The 20,722-nt window shown below is 41.3% G+C and overlaps 1 protein-coding gene across 3 annotated transcripts in view; it reads left to right on the forward strand.

Moving 5' to 3' along the window:
- TRRAP (transformation/transcription domain associated protein) overlaps nucleotides 1–20,722 on the forward strand; it is a 252,953-nt gene that overhangs the window by 116,955 nt on the left and 115,276 nt on the right. For all 3 annotated transcript variants that reach the window (XM_077449049.1, XM_077449048.1, XM_077449050.1), the window contains 5 exons: nucleotides 3,994–4,207; nucleotides 10,510–10,635; nucleotides 14,729–14,875; nucleotides 18,217–18,419; nucleotides 19,489–19,610. In XM_077449049.1, coding sequence (XP_077305175.1) covers nucleotides 3,994–4,207; nucleotides 10,510–10,635; nucleotides 14,729–14,875; nucleotides 18,217–18,419; nucleotides 19,489–19,610 — 812 coding nt within the window. The remainder of the gene's footprint in view (nucleotides 1–3,993; nucleotides 4,208–10,509; nucleotides 10,636–14,728; nucleotides 14,876–18,216; nucleotides 18,420–19,488; nucleotides 19,611–20,722) is intronic.

Genomic DNA, 20,722 nt, shown 5'->3' on the forward strand with positions numbered 1-20,722 from the left:
TACAGGTGACGCTGGTTGGTTAGTTATTTTTTTATAGTTTCAGGGCACCCGCCATTTATTACCTAGTCTCACTAGTGTACCCCTAAATTTAGGGGTGTCTACTTTCTAAAATGGGGTCATTTGGGGGGGGGGGGTTTGTGCCATCTTGGCATTTTATGGCCTTCAAAACTGTAACGCCCTTAGAAAGCCTGAAGGCGGTGCTTGGTTTTTGGGGCCCCGTACGCGGCTAGGCTCCCAAAAAGTCCCACATATGTGGTATCCCCGTACTCAGGAGAAGCAGCAGAATTTATTTTGGGGTGTCATTTCACATATGCCCATGGCATGCGTGAGCAATATATCATTTAGTGACAACTTTGTGAAAAAAAAAAAAAGTTTGTAATTTTCCCGCAACTTGTGGCAAAATATAAAATATTCCATGGACTCAACATGCCTCTCAGCAAATAGCTTGGGGTGTCTACTTTCTAAAATGGGGTCATTTGTGGGGGTTTTGTGCCATCTTGGCATTTTATGGCCTTCAAAACTGTAATAGGTAGTGAGGCGTGAAATCAAAAATTTACGCCCTTAGAAAGCCTGAAGGCGGTGCTTGGTTTTCGGGGCCCTGTACGCGGCTAGGCTCCCAAAAAGTCCCACATATGTGGTATCCCCGTACTCAGGAGAAGCAGCAGAATTTATTTTGGGGTGTCATTTCACATACGCCCATAGCATGTGTGAGCAATATATCATTTAGTGACAACTTTGTGTAAAAAAAAAATAAAAATTTTTTTTTTGTCATTATTCAATCGCTTGAGGCAAAAAAATAAAATATTCAATGGGCTCAACATGCCTCTTATCAATTTCCTTAGGGGGTCTACTTTCCAAAATGGGGTCATTTGGGGGGGTTTTGTACTGCCCTGTCATTTTAGCACCTCAAGAAATGAGATAGGCAGTCGTAAACTAAAAGCTGCGTAAATTCCAGAAAACGTACCTTAGTTTGTAGATGTGACAACTTTTGCGCAAACCAATAAATATACAATTATTGACTTTTTTTTTACCAAAGACATGTGGCTGAATACATTTTGGCCTAAATGTATGACTAAAATTGAGTTTATTGGATTTTTCTAATAACAAAAAGTAGAAAATATCATTTTTTTTCAAAATTTGCGGTCTTTTTACGTTTATATCGCAAAAAATAAAAATCGCAGAGGCAATCAAATACCATCAAAAGAAAGCTCTATTTGTGGGAAGAAAAGGACGCAAATTTTGTTTGGGTACAACATTGCATGACCGCGCAATTACCAGTTAAAGCAGCGCAGTGCCAAAGTGTAAAAAGACCTCTGGTCATTTACCAGCAAAATGGTCCGGTCTGAAAGTGGTTAAGCATCACAAGCTATTTCATTTGCTCATTCATTGATTTTCATACATTTCTCTATAATTAGCTGCACAAATTCCCCCCCCCATTTCTCCAGCAAGTGCTATTTAGCCATGTGAAAATTTTTTATGTGCAAAGAACAATTGGCCATTATATGAATTCATGTATTATTTCTTTTTCTGTTTTTCGTGTGACGTTATTGGGTGTCATTATTGCAGTGTTTAGCAGTCTTGCTTTCAAATGAGTTTTTTCTTGTGAGATTCAGGCCTATTATGAAGCAAATGCTGATTATTTAAACTCTAAATCAGTGATGATCACTCTCTACTCCTGATGAACGGTAAACTTTTATCGCAGTGAGCCATCTTAGCGCGTCATCTGGGCATAAACAGCTTCCTAACTGAATTGGAACTCCAGACAAGTGGAGAAACAAGAGTTCAAACGTGTATATGTATAGTATCATGCCCGCTAAAAGATCTGTGATTCGGTTTAAGCCTGGTTCTACCAAGGTACATTTGTAAGTGTACCACTCCTAAACCGCCGCTGGCCATTGAAATTAATGGGCAGCGCTGGCAAAGCGCCGCTGCAGCGACACTTAGTGGGCCGTTTTAACCCTGTTCCGTCTGCTAGCAGCGGTTAAAGCACTCCACTGGCAGCTAAAAGCCTCCACAATAACGACAGTATATTTACAGCCGACGTTTCGGTGTGAAAGCAGCCTTAAAGAGGAAGTAAATCCTGATGTCCATTATGTGTTACTTACCTGACACAGGAGTCAGGGAAGTCACCGCTGTCTCCTTGTGTACAAAGCCTCCATCTTCTTGGTGGGTTTCGCTGCTCCGGCACTGTCATTCGACGGAACCGTGATGACGTCACTCCCGCGCATGAGCACGGGAGCCACCACTCACTGCATATCGCCGTTAACAGCGGTGCGCTCAGTGCCCCTGCGCGCCGCTGTCTACGGCGCATGTGCCGTAGACAGCGGTGCCTGTCTTTTGGCAAATCTCTCCTAAACTGTGTAGGTTTAGGATATATTTCTTGGACCTACAGGTAACCCTTAATCTAGGCTTACCTGTAGGTCAAAGTTGTTTGTAAGGGTTTACAACCACTTTAAGGAAATCCCCCCTAGAAACCAATTCTCTTAACTGATAACCAGACAGAGGAAAGGCTTGTGCATTTAAGTGTGTCACGTCAATCTTGTGGGAGCAGATCCCCTTGTCTTTCTGGATTGTCGGCAGGCAGAACGCACCAGTTTCCTGTGGCAGGTATCTCCTATCCAGGGGTCAGGAAGGCTTCAATGACCATCTGAGTTGGATTCTGTTTCAGGGTATCTTAAAAATCTAGCCTTTTAGCGATAACTTTCTTGCATGTTAAAGTTTAAATTTAGTTATATGTTCAACTTAAATGGTCTAGTATTCCCGCCGAGCGTACGCAGATCTGCGTACTCGGCTTCCGGGGGGTATACCGGGATGATGCCCGCACCTGCAGGCATCATCCCGGTACCGTCTTTTACAGCGGGCGATTGGCTATCCAGCCATAACAACCGATGCGGCTAAAAGCCGCTCGGCTGTTATGCCGGAGGAGCGGGAGGGGACGTCCCCCCCTCCCGCCGCCTCCCGCCGCTGTTACCGGTGCTCCCGCTCGATCGGGAGCACCGATTGCGTGTCCGATGGCTCCGGCCGCTGGGGAGGAACTGGAACGAAGCCGTAATCGGCTTCGTTCCAGTCTCCTCATAGTAAACACGGAAGCGACGTCATGACGTCACTTCCCGTTTACTCGGCTGCCAATGGCGCCGGTTTAAAAAAAATATCCGGTATTCAGAATCGCCGTTTTCGGCGATCTGAATACACTGAAGTGTAAAGGAGGGGTGGGGGGTCTTTTAGACCCCCGATCCCTCCATAAAGAGTACCTGTCACCACCTATTACTGTCACAAGGGATGTTTACATTCCTTGTGACAGCAATAAAAGTGATCAAATTTTTTTTTTTTTTTAAACAATTTAGTAATTTTTAAATAAATAAAAAAAATAAAACAATTTTTTTTAAAGCGCCCGCCGTCCCCGCGAGCTCGCAAAGCAAAGAAAACGCATACGGAAGTCGCGCCCGCGTATGTAAACGGTGTTCAAATCACACATGTGAGGTATCGCCGCGATCGTCAGAGCGAGAGCAATAATTCTAGCACTAGACCTCCTCTGTAACGCTAACCTGGTAACCGTAAAAAATGTTTAAAGCGTCGCCTATTGAGATTTTTAGGTACCGTACTTTGTCGTCAATCCACAAGTGCGTGCAATTATAAAGTGTGACATGTTTGGTATCTATTTACTCGGCGTAACATTATCTTTCAGATTATGCAAAAAAAATGGGATAATTTTACTGTTTTGTTTTTTTTAAATTAATGAAAGTGTACATTTTCCCAAAAAGTTGCATTTAAAACACCGCTGCGCAAATACCGTGTGACATAAAATATTGCAACAATCGCCGTTTTATTCTCTAGAGTCTCTGTTAAAAAAATATATATAATGTTTGGGGGTTCCAAGTAATTTTCTAGTAGAAAATATGGATTTTAACTTGTAAACACCAAATTCCAAAAACAGGCTTAGTCATGAAAGGGTTAAGATTGTGGTAACTTTTTTTTTTTTTTTTTCCCCTCCAGGAACAGCCTGCACAAGCAAATTTTGCCAACATCTGCACCGGACTGGAAGTGTTGAGTTTCCTGCTCACTGTTCTGCAGAACCCAGCCATTCTCAGCAGCTTTAAACCTCTGCAGAGGGGAATTTCAGCATGCATGACCTGTGGGAATACCAAGGTCCTGCGGGCAGTCCATACATTGCTATCCCGGCTGATGAGCATTTTTCCTACTGAGCCCAGTACGTTTGTTTTATCTTACTTTTCATTAGTGCCTATCTGTCTCTGTAACACTACTGTCGCTCTGTCTGGGAATCTCAGATGGCTTCTTATGTAGATACGTATACACATGCCTGCACCTGTTTGTCTTTTACTTTCATTACAGCCTCTTTTGGTTACAGAGTTGCTGTCCACAACAGATTCAGTAAAGCACTCACAAGTTTGTGCTGCACTGGGCAAGTGGGTGCAGTATAACATTTTTTGCAGATTCGATTTTAGGTAAACCATTGCCTTAAAGTGGTAATTTTTTTTATTTCTTTTTTCATAAAGCTGAACATGTCATATTTACCTGCTGTGTGCAAATTTTTATTTTTATTTTTTTGCATAAAGCGGCCCCAATCCTTTTCTTCTTTCATCCCCTGCTGGCGCTTCTCCCCCATGACAACTGTCCCCCAATAGCAAGGTAAAAAATATTCAGCCTTTACAACCACTTTAAGTTAAACTGTAGGCACATATAAAAATCCTCATTGAAAAGTAGTATGTTTAGTTCAAAATCATTTAACGATATTCTACATTCCTGATCTGACAGAAGCACTAGTAAAAAGATGAGCCGATCAGCAAGAAACTCAGAAGTTGATTTACTAAAACTCTAAAGTGCAAAATCCAATACAGCTGTGCATGGTAGCCAATCAGCTTCTAACTTCCGCTTGTTCAGTTAAGCTTTGACAATAAAACCTGGAAACTGATTGGATTCTCTTCAGAGTTGCACCAGATTTTGCATGCTCCAGCTTTACTAAACCAACCCCTATGTGTCACCAAACTGTAGCTTTATTCTTTACATGAATTCTTCCACATCCACTACTTAATGACCCTTTTAATCTACTTTTCATTAAATAATTTTTACTTTGATTCTGCTTCCTTGTAACATTCTCTGTGAGCTTCCAAACCTCTCCTTCTCCCCTTAATTGCAGCCATTTGGAATGCACAGTGCAGGTTAGTTGTATGTGCTCTATGCACACAAATCTCAGTCTATTCTGTCTCAGGAGCGAACAAAAGAAGGTGGCTTGGCTTCTACAAAAAATGGAACCATGGAGAACAAATGTAGCAACCTTTTAACAGGAAATTGGAACACAACAGCAAAAATAAAGTTGTTCTGTGTTCCCAAATATCTTCAGAATGGAAAACGGGCTCATTGATTTAGGCTTAGCAGTCATGAATGCCTTTAAAGAGGATGTAAACCCTGATGGGTTTTACTTCCTCTTTTGCTCCCCAAAAGGCTGGCAAATTAAAAGCATAATGGGCTAGTATGCGTCACATACTAACCCATTATATGACCCTTACCTGCAAATGAAGCCCGCGATGTCCCCTATGCAGGCCGCGTCTATATTCGCCCCTCTTCCTTCCGGGGCCACAGACACCAGCTCTGTGACTGGCCGGAGTCGCGTGACATCGCTCCTGCGTCAGGTGAGAGTGATGTGTCACACATGCACATGGGATCCCTCGGTCACGGCACACACGGGGAAGAAACGGCACAGCGGTCCGTTTAGTCACAGCACATGGGCCGATGCCGAAAATTGGCACACTACAAGTGAAACCTCCTAAACGGCGTGCGTTTAGGAAATATTTCCACTACCTATAGGTAAGCCTTATTCTATGCTTATCTAAAGATAAAAGGATTTACAACCACTTAGCTAGCTAACTAAGCAGCTCTATATTGTGCTTGGTGCCCCCAGAGTGCTAAAAGGCCGCATCCCAGTGTGTTCCCACTGTGATCTGATCACTTCCTGGTGGGCATGGCTATCACAAGGAACTTTGTGTGTTTCTGTTGGCTGTAAGTGCTACTGGACAGTTTGAGTGCCACAAGGCAACGTCTCGGTGTGTACTTCCACTGTGCGCTTATCTCCCCCTGCTGGGCAAAAGTACAAAAGGCAGTATCTCAGTGGGTTCTCCTACTGTGCTCCAAGCGCCCTCTAGTAGGCTTCAGTGTGACAAGGCAGGATTTTAGTGCATGCACCCACTATGCTAAAGCTGGTACTCATCAGATTTGTTTGTACCAAGCTGAATGCTTCCATGCTGATCAGCTCTTGGAAAGGGTTTGCTTTAGGTGCAACATCCATGACCTGTAATATGGCAGTCCTCATTAATTTTAATAGGTTACAGATACTCCTAAAATAGATGGATTAGTGGTTTGCACAGCATCTGGCCTTTAATTAACACAGAGGGGCTACAAGGGAGCATTAGGTGTGTTCTAACGGATCACTGCTTGCAAGTCTATTAAGCCCGGCCCCTCTGTCTGTTGGAGTTGGTGGTTTTCCTAAATCTGCAATTTAGCTGCCTGCTTAATTCTCAGTAATGACTTAATATTCAGACAGGCCCCCATTGTATCTTCTAAAATGGACTACAATACTCACGTGGAGGGAACAAGTGCCCTTTTCACAAAGTGCTCATCCTCCTCCTTTTTGTTTCAGAGCTCACTTTGTGATTGCGTTTGTAATCCTCTTACAGCGAGTGATTTCTTTGACTGTGAGCCTTTCCCCAAATGGCATGCAAAACCATTTTTAAATCATTCTTATGGCAAATGCAATATTTCACTGTTAAACATTGTTAACCCCCCCAATGCCAACGCATTCTAAACTGAGGGAAATTAATGAGGGGAGTTATTTACCTGCATGTAAGTAGTTTTAGCTGTAGGTTATTGTAAGGTCCTTGTCTTTCTAAACCTACATCTTAATTTTCTAGGAAGGAAAATGGTATAATTTTTCTGTTTGTGGCTCCCGGTTATTTGCAAATAGAGCATACTACTGGGGATAGGAAACATTAGAGGTTCAATGGATTGTTAACTGCACAGCATAAATGATAGCGTTGTTAAATAACTGGAAAGTATGTTAAAGAGCCCATGGCAGGCCGAGTACACAATGTTAAAGTGGTTGTAAAGGCTAAGGTTTTTTACCTTTATGCATGATTGAGGGTAAAAGAAAAACCTGTGTGCTGCTACCCCCTAATACTCGCCTAAACCCTATCTCGATTCAGCGATATGCATGGAAGCCTCACCTGTCCTGGGTCTCTCTTCCTCATTGGCTGAGACACAGCAACAGGAGCCATTGGCTCCCGCTGCTGTCAGTCACAGCCAGTGAACCAATGAGGAGAAAGGGGTAGGGCCGAGCTGTGGCTCTGTGTCTTACGGTGCGGGGTTCGGGAGCAAGCACACACCAGCACTCCCAGAGCAAACGGCTTGCTATTGAGGGCACTGGTCAAGGCGGAGGAGCCAGGATCGCCGACAGAGGACCCGAGAAGCACTGAGCAAGTATGACACGTTTGTTATTTTTTATTAAAAAAAAAACAAAAAACGCACAAACCTTTACTTTTTAACTTCACGATTATGTGAAAATGACCAACGGTATAATCTGAGGAGTAAATAAAGAGTATATATGGAAGTCGTGGTAGAAATCGCAAGTCTTATTCTGTAACGGGTTAAATTTTAACATTACTATTATTTGACAATGCGGGTAGGTAGAATCCCAGGAGTTAAGAGAAAGTATATAGGAGAGATGACAGAAATTGAAAATATATGAACACGGAATTTTATCTGGCGAGGAGTATCTGTACTGAGTAGAGAGTATAATTTGGCAGCTCTCAAAAATCAAATTGTATTACAGAATTGTAAGTTTGCTTTTATTAGTGAGTTATAATATAATCCCAGAAATGAGTAGGAAGTATAATATGACAGATCTCAAAAATCGGATTCTAATACAGAGTTTTAACTTTGTCTTTATTTAATAGTGAGATATAATATAATCTCAGGAGTATGATTTGGTAGATGATGAAAGTCTGATCTGAATGACAGTATATTCTCAAGGGTGAATAGGGGGGAGTGTAAAGCTTGAAAAATTAGAAATTGGAAATGAAGTTTGCATCACGTGACTGTACCTAGGCTTAGGAGAATCCAATCTCCTAGAAAGGCATTATTTTCCTGCAAACACCAAACACTACCTTAGGCCCATTGGTATACTTGTGATCCTTTTGCTGACAAAAACTCACCAGGGGTGGCATCACTAAAATTGTGTGAAAATATGCCCCTGCTTTCATGCTGTTGTGATGTTGCTTTCTGTGTGACAGAAATGCTGGAAAAATGTCCCTTTTACAGCTATAGAGCCCTGCCTTGCTCATCTAGCCAGCAAGAGGAGCAACACTGGAAACAGATGAGTATGCCCATGCCCTTTGTAATGATCCTGTCTCTGACAAGTTGTCATCAGTTTGAGGTTTGCGAGTCATAGCCTTTGGCTCTTCTCCACAGTGCTCATTTATTCTGACTGTACATTGTAATAAGGTGCGAGGCTGCTACATTGAACGGTGTGAGGCATTTTTACATACTGCTAAAAAATAAAGGCTACTGTACTGGGATGTACTCCAATCACCATAACAGTATGACCACCCACCAAACCCTTCAAGGCATGGTTTAAGTATTGCAAGATGAAGCCTCCATGAATTGGACTTCTTTTTTCAGAACATCTCACAGATGCTCAATTGGACTTGGATCTGGAGAATTTAGTGGCCAAGTCAACACCTCAAACTTATTTTTATGTTTCTCAAACCATTCTTGAATTCACCAGACCGAGCCACCTTCTTCCATTGCACATGTGGTCCAGTTCTGATGATCACATGCCCATTGTAGCTGCTTTTGGCTGTGGACATGGGTCAGCATGGGCACCCTGACCGGTCTTCAGCAACACATCCCCATACACAACAAACACTGATGCACTGAAACCTTTCTATTGGAATCACCATTAAGTTTTTCAGCTATTTGAGCTGCATTAGCACTTCTGTTGGATCAGTTTCCTTCCTTGGACCACTTTTGGTAGGTCCTGACTACAGCAGACCAGTAAGGCTTTATGTACATGGGATATTTTTACAACCTTTCCTGAACGATTTAACTTGACAGATAGTAACCTGCGTTTAAAAATTCAGATTTGCCACGTTTACATGCCGGGTTTGAGTTTTAGAAGAGTTTCTAAAAAATAAAAATGTATTTTTTTATTAAGTGGCTGAAAACGCCTATAAACGAAGCACGGCTAAATGCTGGTTACTGTGTTTAGTTATGTTTGGCACCTGAAACGTCAAACTTCAGCGTCTGAACTCATTTTTTTTTTTGCTGTCAAAAAAGGCCTATAAACAAATCTGCCTAAAAACGACAGTAAACGAACATGTGCACATGTACACATAAGATAACGTTGAGTTCAGGGGCAGTTGAAAAAAGTGTCCAACTGCCTCTGAACGTCTGTTTAGCAGCAGCAGTGTACATGAGGCCTAACATCCCAAAAGAAGGTGCATTTTTGGAGATGCTCTGACCCAGTTGTCTAGCCATTACAATTTGGCCCTTGTCAAAGTCTTGACTCAAATCCTTACACGTGCCCGTTTTTTCTGCTTTTAACTTCAAGAACTTCATGTTCACTCGCTGCCTAATATATCCCACCTACTTTCAGATGCCATTGTAAGAAAGATAATCAATGTTGTTCACTTTATCTGTCAGTGGTCTGAACGGTGTATGTGAGTGTCAACCAGGAGGAGGTACACCTGGAAGTAATAGTCCTGAATGATGTCTAAGGCAAGATGCAACTGGCCTTCTGGGGTTTTTTCCTTTTTCCTTTCCTCGTTTCTTTTCTTTTTTTTCTTTTCGCTTTTTACTTTTCTCTTCTTTTTTTTCTTTTCTGTTGCTCCATTCTGTCCCACAATGCCACCACTAGATGTAGGTGTGAATTAAAGTCTGCAGGCTGTTGGGAGGGGGGAAGCTCTCTAGTTGTTTCATGAATCTGTTTGGTTAGGAAGGATGAAGATTGATGTAACTGTACCTTGTGCTCCCCTCTCTAGGGGACCTTGTGACTACAACAGAGACATAATTAAAACAAGGGAAGAAGGCACTTCCAGTACTCGTACTACATAACATATGAGTAGATTGGTTTTCTTTTGCCAGACTAAAGTTCTCTCCATTAGGAGAAATAAATAGTTTTAGCTTGTGAGGAGCACCGTCATATTGCACACTGACATCTTTTTGTGCAGATACTATGACAGGACATAGAAGAAAGAACATTGTCTTTTTTTTTTTCTGCGCCCTGGTTACTATTTATTCCCTGGCACTGCTGTAGATGTACATTGTCTTGACAGGCCTTTTTAGAGTTTGATGTTTCTTGAGCTTCTGATAACTTTTTATCTTCTTTCTGTCATTCTTTATTCTGATGGTGGGAAAAAAATTGCATCGAAGAACTGTTAAAAGGGTTCCCAATCCACATTCTACTTTAAAAAAAAAAAAATGTTATGCATTGTATCTCAGGTACCTCAAGCGTCGCATCCAAGTTCGAGGAATTAGAGTGCTTATACGCAGCTGTGGGCAAAGTCATTTATGAAGGTCTTACTAATTATGAAAAAGCTACAAATGCCAACCCGTCACAGCTCTTTGGTAAGTGCGGAATTCATTATGAAAGCTTGTGGGATGTTGTGCTAACTAACCATGGTCAATATATTCAGAACAGGACTGATAGTTTACCAGGCTGCAGTAGTGTGAAAGAAAAACGCTAGTCTATGAATAATGACAAACGTTAGATTTTTGTACATTTGGGATTTATTTTATTAGCATAAGCTAAATATGAAAAGGCATCGTACTGCCATTACCTCAAGCTTTTTAGGAACCCAATTCAACTGACTTAAGTGGAAATACATGGGTGAGGGCACCAAAAAATGAGATATACCACAATTTTTTTTTTCCAATGCAATTCAACACAATTTTTTGGTAGGAATGGAAGCTTATGAATGGAGTCAATTGCCTAGCAATGCTTCTGGAGGAGCAGGCTCTCTTAGCCCTTGCTCACACTGCCGCAGCTTCAACGTCGCACAACTTTGAAGCCTTCATCGCAGCTTTGCATATGACTTCTTTTAACAGAAGTCAATGCAAGTCATGTTGAAGTCGCACCAAAGTAGTGCAGGAACCTTTCTAAGTTGGAGTGACTTGAGTCGCACTGATTAGACCGCTTCTATTGCCGTTAATGGGGCGTGATTTGTCATGTGACAATGAACTCTCAAGTAGCATGACCAGTCTCGGCTGTGTGAACCAGGGCTTAGTGGCAGTATAAGATGCTCGGGTGTCCTATATTTGATTAGATTGCATGGACTTAAATGTCTGAGTTTACTGGCTTATAAGGACTATTGAGTACTGTCCCTGATGCTTTTTTTTTTATTTATTTGTACTTCCAAATTTTCAGGACATGCTCTTGAGGTATGTGCCCTTCTTCAAGGTCCAAGCAGTACTAATACAGAGTTTTAGCAAAATGTTAAGTAGGATAAATTTTGAGAAAAAAGTGCAGAAAGAAGGAAAAAAATAAAGTGCAAACAAATGTACGCATACAAATGGTAATCAAACTTGGATAGTTGGTAAGATAAGACAGGGAAAGGGCTTATGAGAAACTTTTTTTATTAAAGGAAAAAAAAAAATCCATATGAGCATTCAGAGATAAAGCAGGAACTGTAAAGCCTTACATATACCGAGTGAAGTGACTGGCCCCAGGTGATACAGATAAAGTAAATCATCCTACGCAAATTGTACTTGTTTATCTGTAGTCTTCTCTACATTCAAAGTCTGGAATTTACACAGTTTGTCTAAGCTTTCAGAAAGCAAGAGGCAGGGAGCTGAAGTTGCACTTTGCAGAGCTCCGTGATGAGAGCCAATTGGAGGGAAGGGACATACCAACCTGCACACGGGAACAGAGTTAAGGCTGTCAACCAAAGGCTGCATCCTGATGCTCCTTCCCCATCGTCTTTTTAACCTCTCGCTGTGAGGAGAACCTGTCAGAAGTCACTCTTGCATATAGCAAAGGAATGAGGCAGCAAACTGAAATGACACCTAATGTTCTGCATTGAGACAAGTACCCACTATAGTGGGATGTGCTTTGTTCATATTTCATGTCTGAGGTTTACAACCACTTTAAAACACAGGACCAAGACCCCGCCAACTGCTGTGCTCAGTGAGAGCTCCACCAAAGACAATCTGACCTTTCCCTAAATTTCACATCAGCATGCATCTCGGTATGCTGATGTGAAATGACCAGGGATGGGGAGTAGGTAGGTGGTCAAGTCCTTTTTTTTTTTTTAAAAGGGCATTTCTACTTTTTCAGCCATATTGGGATAATACCTACTTTATATTTGTTACATGTCCCCATTCCCATGGCAAAATTAAGGAGAAAAAAAAATTTTTTAGATCCTCTTTTGTGGAACTTCTAGCTTCCTTTTTTTTATTTTTTTTATGAGGGGTCCCGTCATGGAGGCCGGAAGTAATGTGGCGATAGCTGCCCTGTACAGAGAGAGAGGACCTGATGTCACCCCCCTCTCTATGTAACCCTGTAAACCGGGAAAGACTAGTAGTTTGCCCCTTTGTTTACCTTGGCCACCAGCGGCCATGTAAGTAGCCGATTAGACCGATCTGTGAGTTGGTTGCTCTTGGGGGTGGCAGCCCCAACATTGTATTTTATTTATTTTTTTGTAAAAAAATAAAATAAAAATACAGCGCTATTTAAGAATATGAGGAAAGGAAGGAAGAGTGCCGAAAAGGTGAATGAAGAGCTGCTTTAAATTGCTAAGTTTAGCATGTATTTTTTGCTATGTTTTATTAACTGTAATTTTTTTTTTTTTTAAACCTATTTGAGAAGGTTAATATTTTGATTCTTTAATTTAACTTTGTATGTGGTTTAAGTCTTTTTGTTCCTAATGCACTTGTTCCTGCTGTGAATTTGTGAATTACATCTGTCAATAAAAGATGCATAATATCGCATAAAAGGATCCAGGCTGTGCAAGGTTTAAATGCTAGCTGTCCCTCATTGGCCTCCCCTGTGATCTTTACAGACAGGTGTAATTTTACTTAAAGTATTGCCGGTTTGTCAGGTGTCAGTGTGTATTGTGGAAAACACTTAGATTCCAGTTTAATTTAATCAGTTCTTTGAAAGTGCTTCAAGGTCAAATGCTCAGGAACCTGCAGTGCGCCAACACTGATCAGGAAGAATACTCCTATATAGCGGCTGTCTTGATTATGTCTATTGAAGCCTGAGTGCTGTTCCTGGGGGGGTTCAGATAAAACTTTAGATTTTTCTTTATTACTTTTGAAACTTTTTTTTTTTTCATTATTTAGTTCAGGTTCTTGTTTAAAAAGAAATTCTGTAGATTTAGGATATCAATTACCTAAAGAGAAACCCTATAAACTATGCTCCATTTTATACATTTTGGTTTATTTTGCAAGGTCAATAAACCAATGCTTTATATACCTTCCTTTTTTTTTTTTTTTAAAGCTAAACTCCAGGCAGATTTAATGCAGCTTTGTATCAGTCATTGTAAATCAAAGGATCATTATAATGACTCCAATTTGAATAGGTATAAGCTTCTTGTAAGCCCTTTACAAAAGAGCTCTGACTGGGGGGGGGGGGGGGGGCGCAATCGTCGCAAGGAGCCCGTTAGACCTCTTTCACACCAAGCCGAAGTCGGCAGCAACTGTTTTTAGCGCCGCTTTACCATTGTTTTAGCAGCGCTATTCAGCCACTAGTGGGGTGGTTTTAACCCCCTGCTAGCGGCTGAAAAGGGGTTGAATCCGCCTGCATAATGCCGCCGGAGCAGCGGTTTGCCGGCTGTATCGCAGCGCATTGATTTGAATGGGGAGCAGCGAGTTCACCACTCCAAAGAAGCTGCTGGCAGGGCTTTTTCTGACACCCTGGCAGCCCTTGGGCTTTCACACTGGAGTGCATGGAGCAGCTGTTTTAAGGTGTTTTTCAGGTGCTATTTTTAACGCTATAGCGCCTGCAAAACACTCCAGTGTGAAAGGGCTCTTAGGCTTGCCGTACACTTATAGATTTCTCTGACTCGTTGATGAAATCTTTCACTTTTGGCTGTCTGAGTACCTGAACAGTGACTGTATCTGATTGGATGTAGTCATGGGTGAACTGACCATTATCCACCCAGCTACTTCGACAAAATTCAGTTAAAAATATAATTGAGCTATGGTGGGGCTAATAGGGTCCCCAATGGCTTAAATTTTAGCTTTTTTAGCAGGAATTTGATGATGTTGGAACTGTGTGCAGCACGTTTTAGTTGCGTTGCAGCGCTCTTGTGCTAAAAGTACACAGGTCGCAAAAATTAATCTTCTGCTAATAAAAGGTAAAACATAAAGCAACACAGTTTTTTTTTTTCTACTATTTTGAGACATGGAGCGCAGCCTGTAACCTTTGCAGGGACATATCGTTGGACACCACTGTGGTATGCAGAAATAAGACAAAGTCTGCTGGCGTGAAGTAAATCTGCAGAATAATGAAAGAATATTTTGATCTATTGTGTATACCTTGAAGGGCATACCGTCTAGTACCAGGTGGTGGTAATATTTGTGGGATTAGTGTTTGTTTTTTGTTTTTTTTGTTTTTTTTTGTTTTTTTTTTGCTAGATGCTGTACTTCATATGTAAAATACCATCTGTGTTTCTGCAGAATATGAATTGCAGTTAATATCTGGTTTTAAATTAAATAGGTACTCTGATGATATTGAAGTCGGCCTGCAGCAACAACCCAAGCTATATAGACAGGCTCATATCTGTCTTCATGCGCTCTCTACAAAAGATGGTGAGGGAGCATTTGAACCCACAGACTACTCCTGGAACTGCTGAAGCCAACCCAGGTAATCCTCCTGCTTTTTTTTTTTTTTTTTAAGTTCTATCCCCTGACATTTAATTTCCATACTTTCAGTGTAATTTTCTCCTTTTTGCTTTAAAGTGGTTGTAAACGCTCCCCCACAACTTTGTCCCATGTAAATCAGCATAAAAACCCTAATGAACACTGCTTGTAGATCCTTACTTAGTATTGTAATCCTTTTTGTGCTTTAGAATGACATCACTGAGCATGCCCAGATTTCCCCTGATAGACAAGCACAGAGAATGTGCTGTAAATCTGTTATCAGGATTTACTAAAGAAAAATCCACTTTGCATTGAATATGCACTTGGAAGTAAAGTCGCTGTAGAGGGGGACATGCAAGGAAAAAAGACAGCATTTTAGCTTGCACATGATAAAATCAGCAGAGCTTCCACTGGTTTTAGATCTACCCCATAGAGTTAGAGCGATTGCACTTGCAGTGCAAAGTGGATTTGCCTTTGGTAAATAACTCCAACTGTGTCTATGGATTGAGCCTGATCAAGCCCCCCATAGCAAGTGGCTTTCTGTGAGGGCACTTGCAGAAGGAGAGGAGCCAGGAACACCGACGGGGGACCTGGGAAGTAGAGTTTTGTGGCTGCAGGTAAGTCTAAATCTATTATTAAAAAAAATAAAAATAAGACTTTACAACCACTTTAAGGGCTTGTTCACACTGTGTGCGGAGACCTCTGCAAGACATTCACACCACAACTGAGCAAAGAGGTGTGGCACTGAGTGCAGCATGTCTGCATTTTCCTGCCCTGAAGTTCTTGTGAAGTCTCCATACATCCAATGTATTAATAACGTTAGGAAAAAAAACAAGAAAAAGGTAAACCATACCTTGCATTGTAACATGATGTTATGAGATTGCATGGTGGTGCAGTGCATGATGTGCAGTATTTATTATACGGTATATCCATTCAGTTCTTATGATGGATGCTAATGGTGCAAGATCATTGAGGGAGCATTCTTGTTCGGGACATATTTCTGATATCTGCTCCCTGAAAAATGGCTAATGGTGGCAATATTCACCCATAGAGATGAGACTGTGTCACCCGCTTCAGCTAAAAATGCTGAAATCGGGCACTTTGTGCTGTTTAATGAAAGTAACCACAGACATGTGATTACAGTTTAGAAGCATCTTTAGAGGAAAACTCAAGATACTTAGAACTTTCTTGAAGTGATCTCGCACACAAGCTCAGTGTACCCAAGGGCATGCTGTTTTTGTCTTTTTATGTTAACACTATGACTGCCTGAACACTATTGCCTCCCATGTGTTTAACCTAGTTGTTTGCATTAAAATTGGCCCTTTTAATATTTGATTAGCGTTGGTTCAAGGGGTAGACAGGCAGTTACCACAATTGTATAAGGGTGCCTATAGATGTAGGGGTAGTTGGCTGTGGAGGCTTGTTCTAGCTTTATTCTGATACCTGTGATTCTTAAGTGTTCCATGAACAGGAATATTTAGTTTGGCACATATTCAAGTGAATGGAGAGAAAAATCCTTGACAGTTTACATAGAATTTAGCACTGCAAAGAATCTGCAGTCAGCAGTTTTTGGGGAATTTTACCTATAATGACTTTCTCCAAACATACCAGTAGGTGGGGCCATATTCCTTCTCTTCTGTGCTGGCAAGAGGCATTACCATTTGGTGCAAGCAATTCATAAGCGTTCACTGTGGCATATAAACTACACAGTCACAACTACCCATTGTCTATTGAACCCCTAATTTTGTTTTCAGCAGGCCCCATGGATATTTTTTTTTTATTGCTGATCTGTAGCATTGTTTCAGTTTCTGGATCCTGGTTGGAGTGTTATGGAGGTGTCTGCAGCCAGCACTTTTTGTCTCAAACTGAATCTGTGGCCAATTAGGAATATCTAAGGCTGCTTTCACACTGGGGCGGGAGCAGCGTCGGCGGTAAAGCGCCGCTATTTTTAGCGGCGCTTTACCGTCGTTTTAGCGGCGGTCTGCGGGCGCTAGCGGGGTGGTTTTAACCCCCGCTAGCGGCCGAAAAAGGGTTAAACCCGCCCGCAAAGCGCCGCTGCAGCGGCGCTTTGCCGGCGGTATTGCCGCGGTGTCCCATTGATTTCAATGGGTACGAGCGGTATAGGAGCGGTGAATACACCGCTCCTTCACCGCTCCAAAGATGCGGCTAGCAGGACTTTTTTCACCGTCCTGCCAGCGCATCGCTCCAGTGTGAAAGCCCTCCGGCTTTCACACTGGAGGGAAAGGGGCTGGTTTTTTTCAGGCGCTACACAGGCGCTATTTTTAGCGCTGTAACGCCTGAATACCGCCCCAGTGTGAAAGCAGCCTAAGAGGGACTTGCATATGGTAGTTGGCACAACACTTACACACCATAGCCTGCATATTCTTTTGGGTATCTTATGGAGAATCTTTTGACTCCATGACAGAGTGCTCTGATGAGAGAGAGACAAACCTGTGATGCTGGATCTACTCCCTCCCCCCCCCCCCCCCCCCCCCTCCAGCTTTCCTAAGTCTTGGTTATTTGGGCCATTCTAATGATATCTGTTTCCTTATTAAATCTGCATTTCTGGGATCCAGGGGGTGCACTGCATGATATCAGACGTATCGGTTTCCCACACCTTGCATATGAGTGTGAGGGTAGGCATAGAGGCTTGCAGGATACCACATGTTTCTGGAGCATGCAAAAGGTGTTGGCCCTGGGAGACATATACAATTAGATCGAAAGGTGCACTGGGAGACATCTCGAAGTCCCAGCCAACTAAATGCAACTGTCCTGCAAGAAAATAAATCCATGAGTTTGGGTGCTTCAAGGGAATCTGCATCTTTAGGAATACTGTAAAAGAGACCTGAATTTCCTATGTCCCGTTTATCAGTGGGGAATGCTCCTTCCATTTTTTGGACTTAGTTCATGCTTGCAGCCACTGAACTATTGGAATGACTACCTATTAGTAATTCCTTTATGGTCCCCATTAAGAAACCAGCTTCTTGCTCCACCATTTCTTGGTGTCTTAGGTAAACCATCTTTTAAGTTTATGGTTCTAAAAGAGAGGTAAGGGAATATTTTTTTTTAATTTTATTTTTTTTATTATTTTAGAATCATTCTTATCTAGGTGAATGCAGCATCAGACCGATATGCCCCACTAAGCGATTAGACACCGCTGATCGCTCGGTTCTCAGAGTTCCCTGAGCAGAGAGCTGATGACTGTTTAGTTTAGGGGCTCTGAGCAATTGCAGTCCTGCCTAAGAGGAGCTATAAGTTGTGTTCTACCTTTTGTTATTCAGAAGAGACTTTTCTCTTTATCATCTACCTTGAATTGCTTACACCTTCTCCTCTTTTTATCCACAGCCGGCACTAGTGAGCTGGTCATGTTGAGTTTGGACTTGGTGAAAACGCGTTTGGCAGTAATGAGCATGGAAATGAGGAAAAACTTTATTCAGAACATTCTGACTTCCCTCATTGAGAAGTCCCCGGATGCTAAAATCCTCAGAGCCGTAGTGAAGATAGTGGAAGAATGGCTGAAAAATAATACACCAATGGCAGCAAATCAGGTATGTTATAACTTAGTATAACATAGTTTGTCTGATGCTACAAAGGGGCAGATATGAAAAAGTCATGATTAAAGATTATGTTCCAACTTATCCAAAAGTACATCTTTAAGTGTTCTGCTGTCTAGTTATTACTTTATTTGAAGGTTTCCAGCAAAGAGTTACCATTTGACAGAAACGGGAGAAGGCTCTTTGCTACTAAAGTGCTCCTTAAATTCATAATGTACATACTGGCTCCCTTATGGCTACATCTTTAATTGTGATGGTAAATACAAATCTTTTTTTAGTCTGTGATAGTCCAAAAAGTAGGTGGTTTCAGGATTCAAGAGTTTTGAGTACCCCAAACACTTTGGAGTTTGAGTTGCCAGTTTGGAAGTTTAATGACTTCATGGAAATTTAGTTGTTTTTTAGGTTGCCCTTTTTGGTTTTCATTCTATTTTTGAAAATGTAACTCCTGCTAAATGTGTTTTATTTTGTATGAAGATAGTGGGACAGGTTGAGAACATGTTGGGTTTTTCTTTTTGCCTCTCTTTGGGTAAATGTACCCTCACGTAGTAACACAGAAACTTACAAGTAAATCTTTTCAAAGTTAGGGGAAATCCCATTTTCTTTTTCGTTCATTGACGGACACAGCTCCAGTAATCTTGACCGTAGGGTTATTACGCCACCTTCAGGAGAGGACTAGGCAGAACGTGTAATGCATGTGAAAAAACAGAACTTTACAGTTCCGCCCAGGGGGACGTCCTTCTGGTAATAACCCCTCAGCCTGCTTCCTGCAGCTCAGTTTTTTCTGCCTAGTGAAGAAGGACCTAGGCTCCCTGCGGGACCAATCGGACCTGGGATTTTTTACTGTGAGTGCAAAATCCTATTTTTATTGATTTGCTAGAACTGGAGTCCCTTATTGAGAAATTTCCCCTCACCTCCTGGAAGAATTTGCCTGTATTGGGGACAGAAAGTGATAACATGACAGAGGCTCTAACTCTTCCCACTCTAATCAAAAAGTTCTAAATTGTTTTGTTTAGGCAAATTTTTCCAAGTGCTTTAGTTACCACTGCTTTCTTTATTCATACAGACACCTACACTCCGAGAAAAGTCTATATTGCTGGTGAAGATGATGACCTATATAGAGAAACGTTTTCCAGAAGATCTAGAGTTAAATGCACAGTTTTTGGAGCTTGTTAATTATGTTTACAGGTATGCAAGAAAAAAAGTAACCCTGCTTTCTATTTTCTAAAAGTTCTATATAAACATAGAGGATTAGTGTATATGTTATAGTATAGTGTGTGTGTGTATAAAATTTAAAAGCACTAAATCAGAGCTGCTGCTAATAGAATATTTATTTTTTGCGTATTTGAACACCACCCAGACTTGTGTGGTGCATCCCTCAGAATGAATGATGTATGGAGTGCTGCAGTGTCATTCATTCTGAATGGCACCCCAATGCACATTGACAGCGTAGTTCAATGCATCTGCGTTTTAGCCCTCCATAATGTGGTTCGTGTCTGCTATGATATGGTGCAGTAAAAATAAAGTGCAGGTTTTTTTTTTTTTTTTTCCTCACCAAACAAAATGAGATGATCCGATATATCCAACTTTGTAGTATTTTACAGAATGAATCGGAAACCAGCACTCTATTCAAGTTAAAATATACTATAAGTATTTCCCCACAACATGTGAATCCTCCTTCTTATCTTATATCTCCCTTTTTGTTTCTGTGCCCCTATTGTGAATATATTTTCACCAGACATTCTGACCCCTATGTATCAATGGGTCAAATCGGGTTCAGTGCAAATATCTTTCTTGTCTCCTTCCTTCTTCCTGAAAACCTCCAGATATGCCACTGTTCTTATGGTGCTCTCTGGATTTCTCATGCAAAAAACAACAATTCTACATCCATAGTATAGCATATCATATTAGCCAGTGTGATGGAAACAAAATTATGTTTACATTATGTATAAACACAAATGCTCTTAAAATAGGGCTGTGTGTGCTTGTGTAGATTCACTCCACAACCACCACCATGCTGGAACCCCATGCAGATGGATCCTCACCAGAATCTGCGACCCATGGTTTACGTAGGGCTCAATATATTGGGACACATCCACTACTTGCTAGAGCTGCAGGATTCTGGCTAAAATAAGGATCACGATTTTTTTTTTGTTTTTACTTAGAATAAAGATCACGATTCTTGTGGCGTAACATGTTTCACATTATACAAAAAAGGCAAACTTTACTGTTTAGTTTTTTTTGTTGTTTGTTTTTTTTTTTTTAATTCATTGAAGTGTATTTTTTCCAAAAATATTGCA

The sequence above is a fragment of the Lithobates pipiens genome, unplaced genomic scaffold, assembly GCF_037356315.1.
Source record: "Lithobates pipiens isolate NorthernLeopardFrog02 unplaced genomic scaffold, aLitPip1_a1.2 Scaffold_22, whole genome shotgun sequence".
In the NCBI taxonomy this organism is placed as follows: Eukaryota; Metazoa; Chordata; class Amphibia; order Anura; family Ranidae; genus Lithobates; species Lithobates pipiens.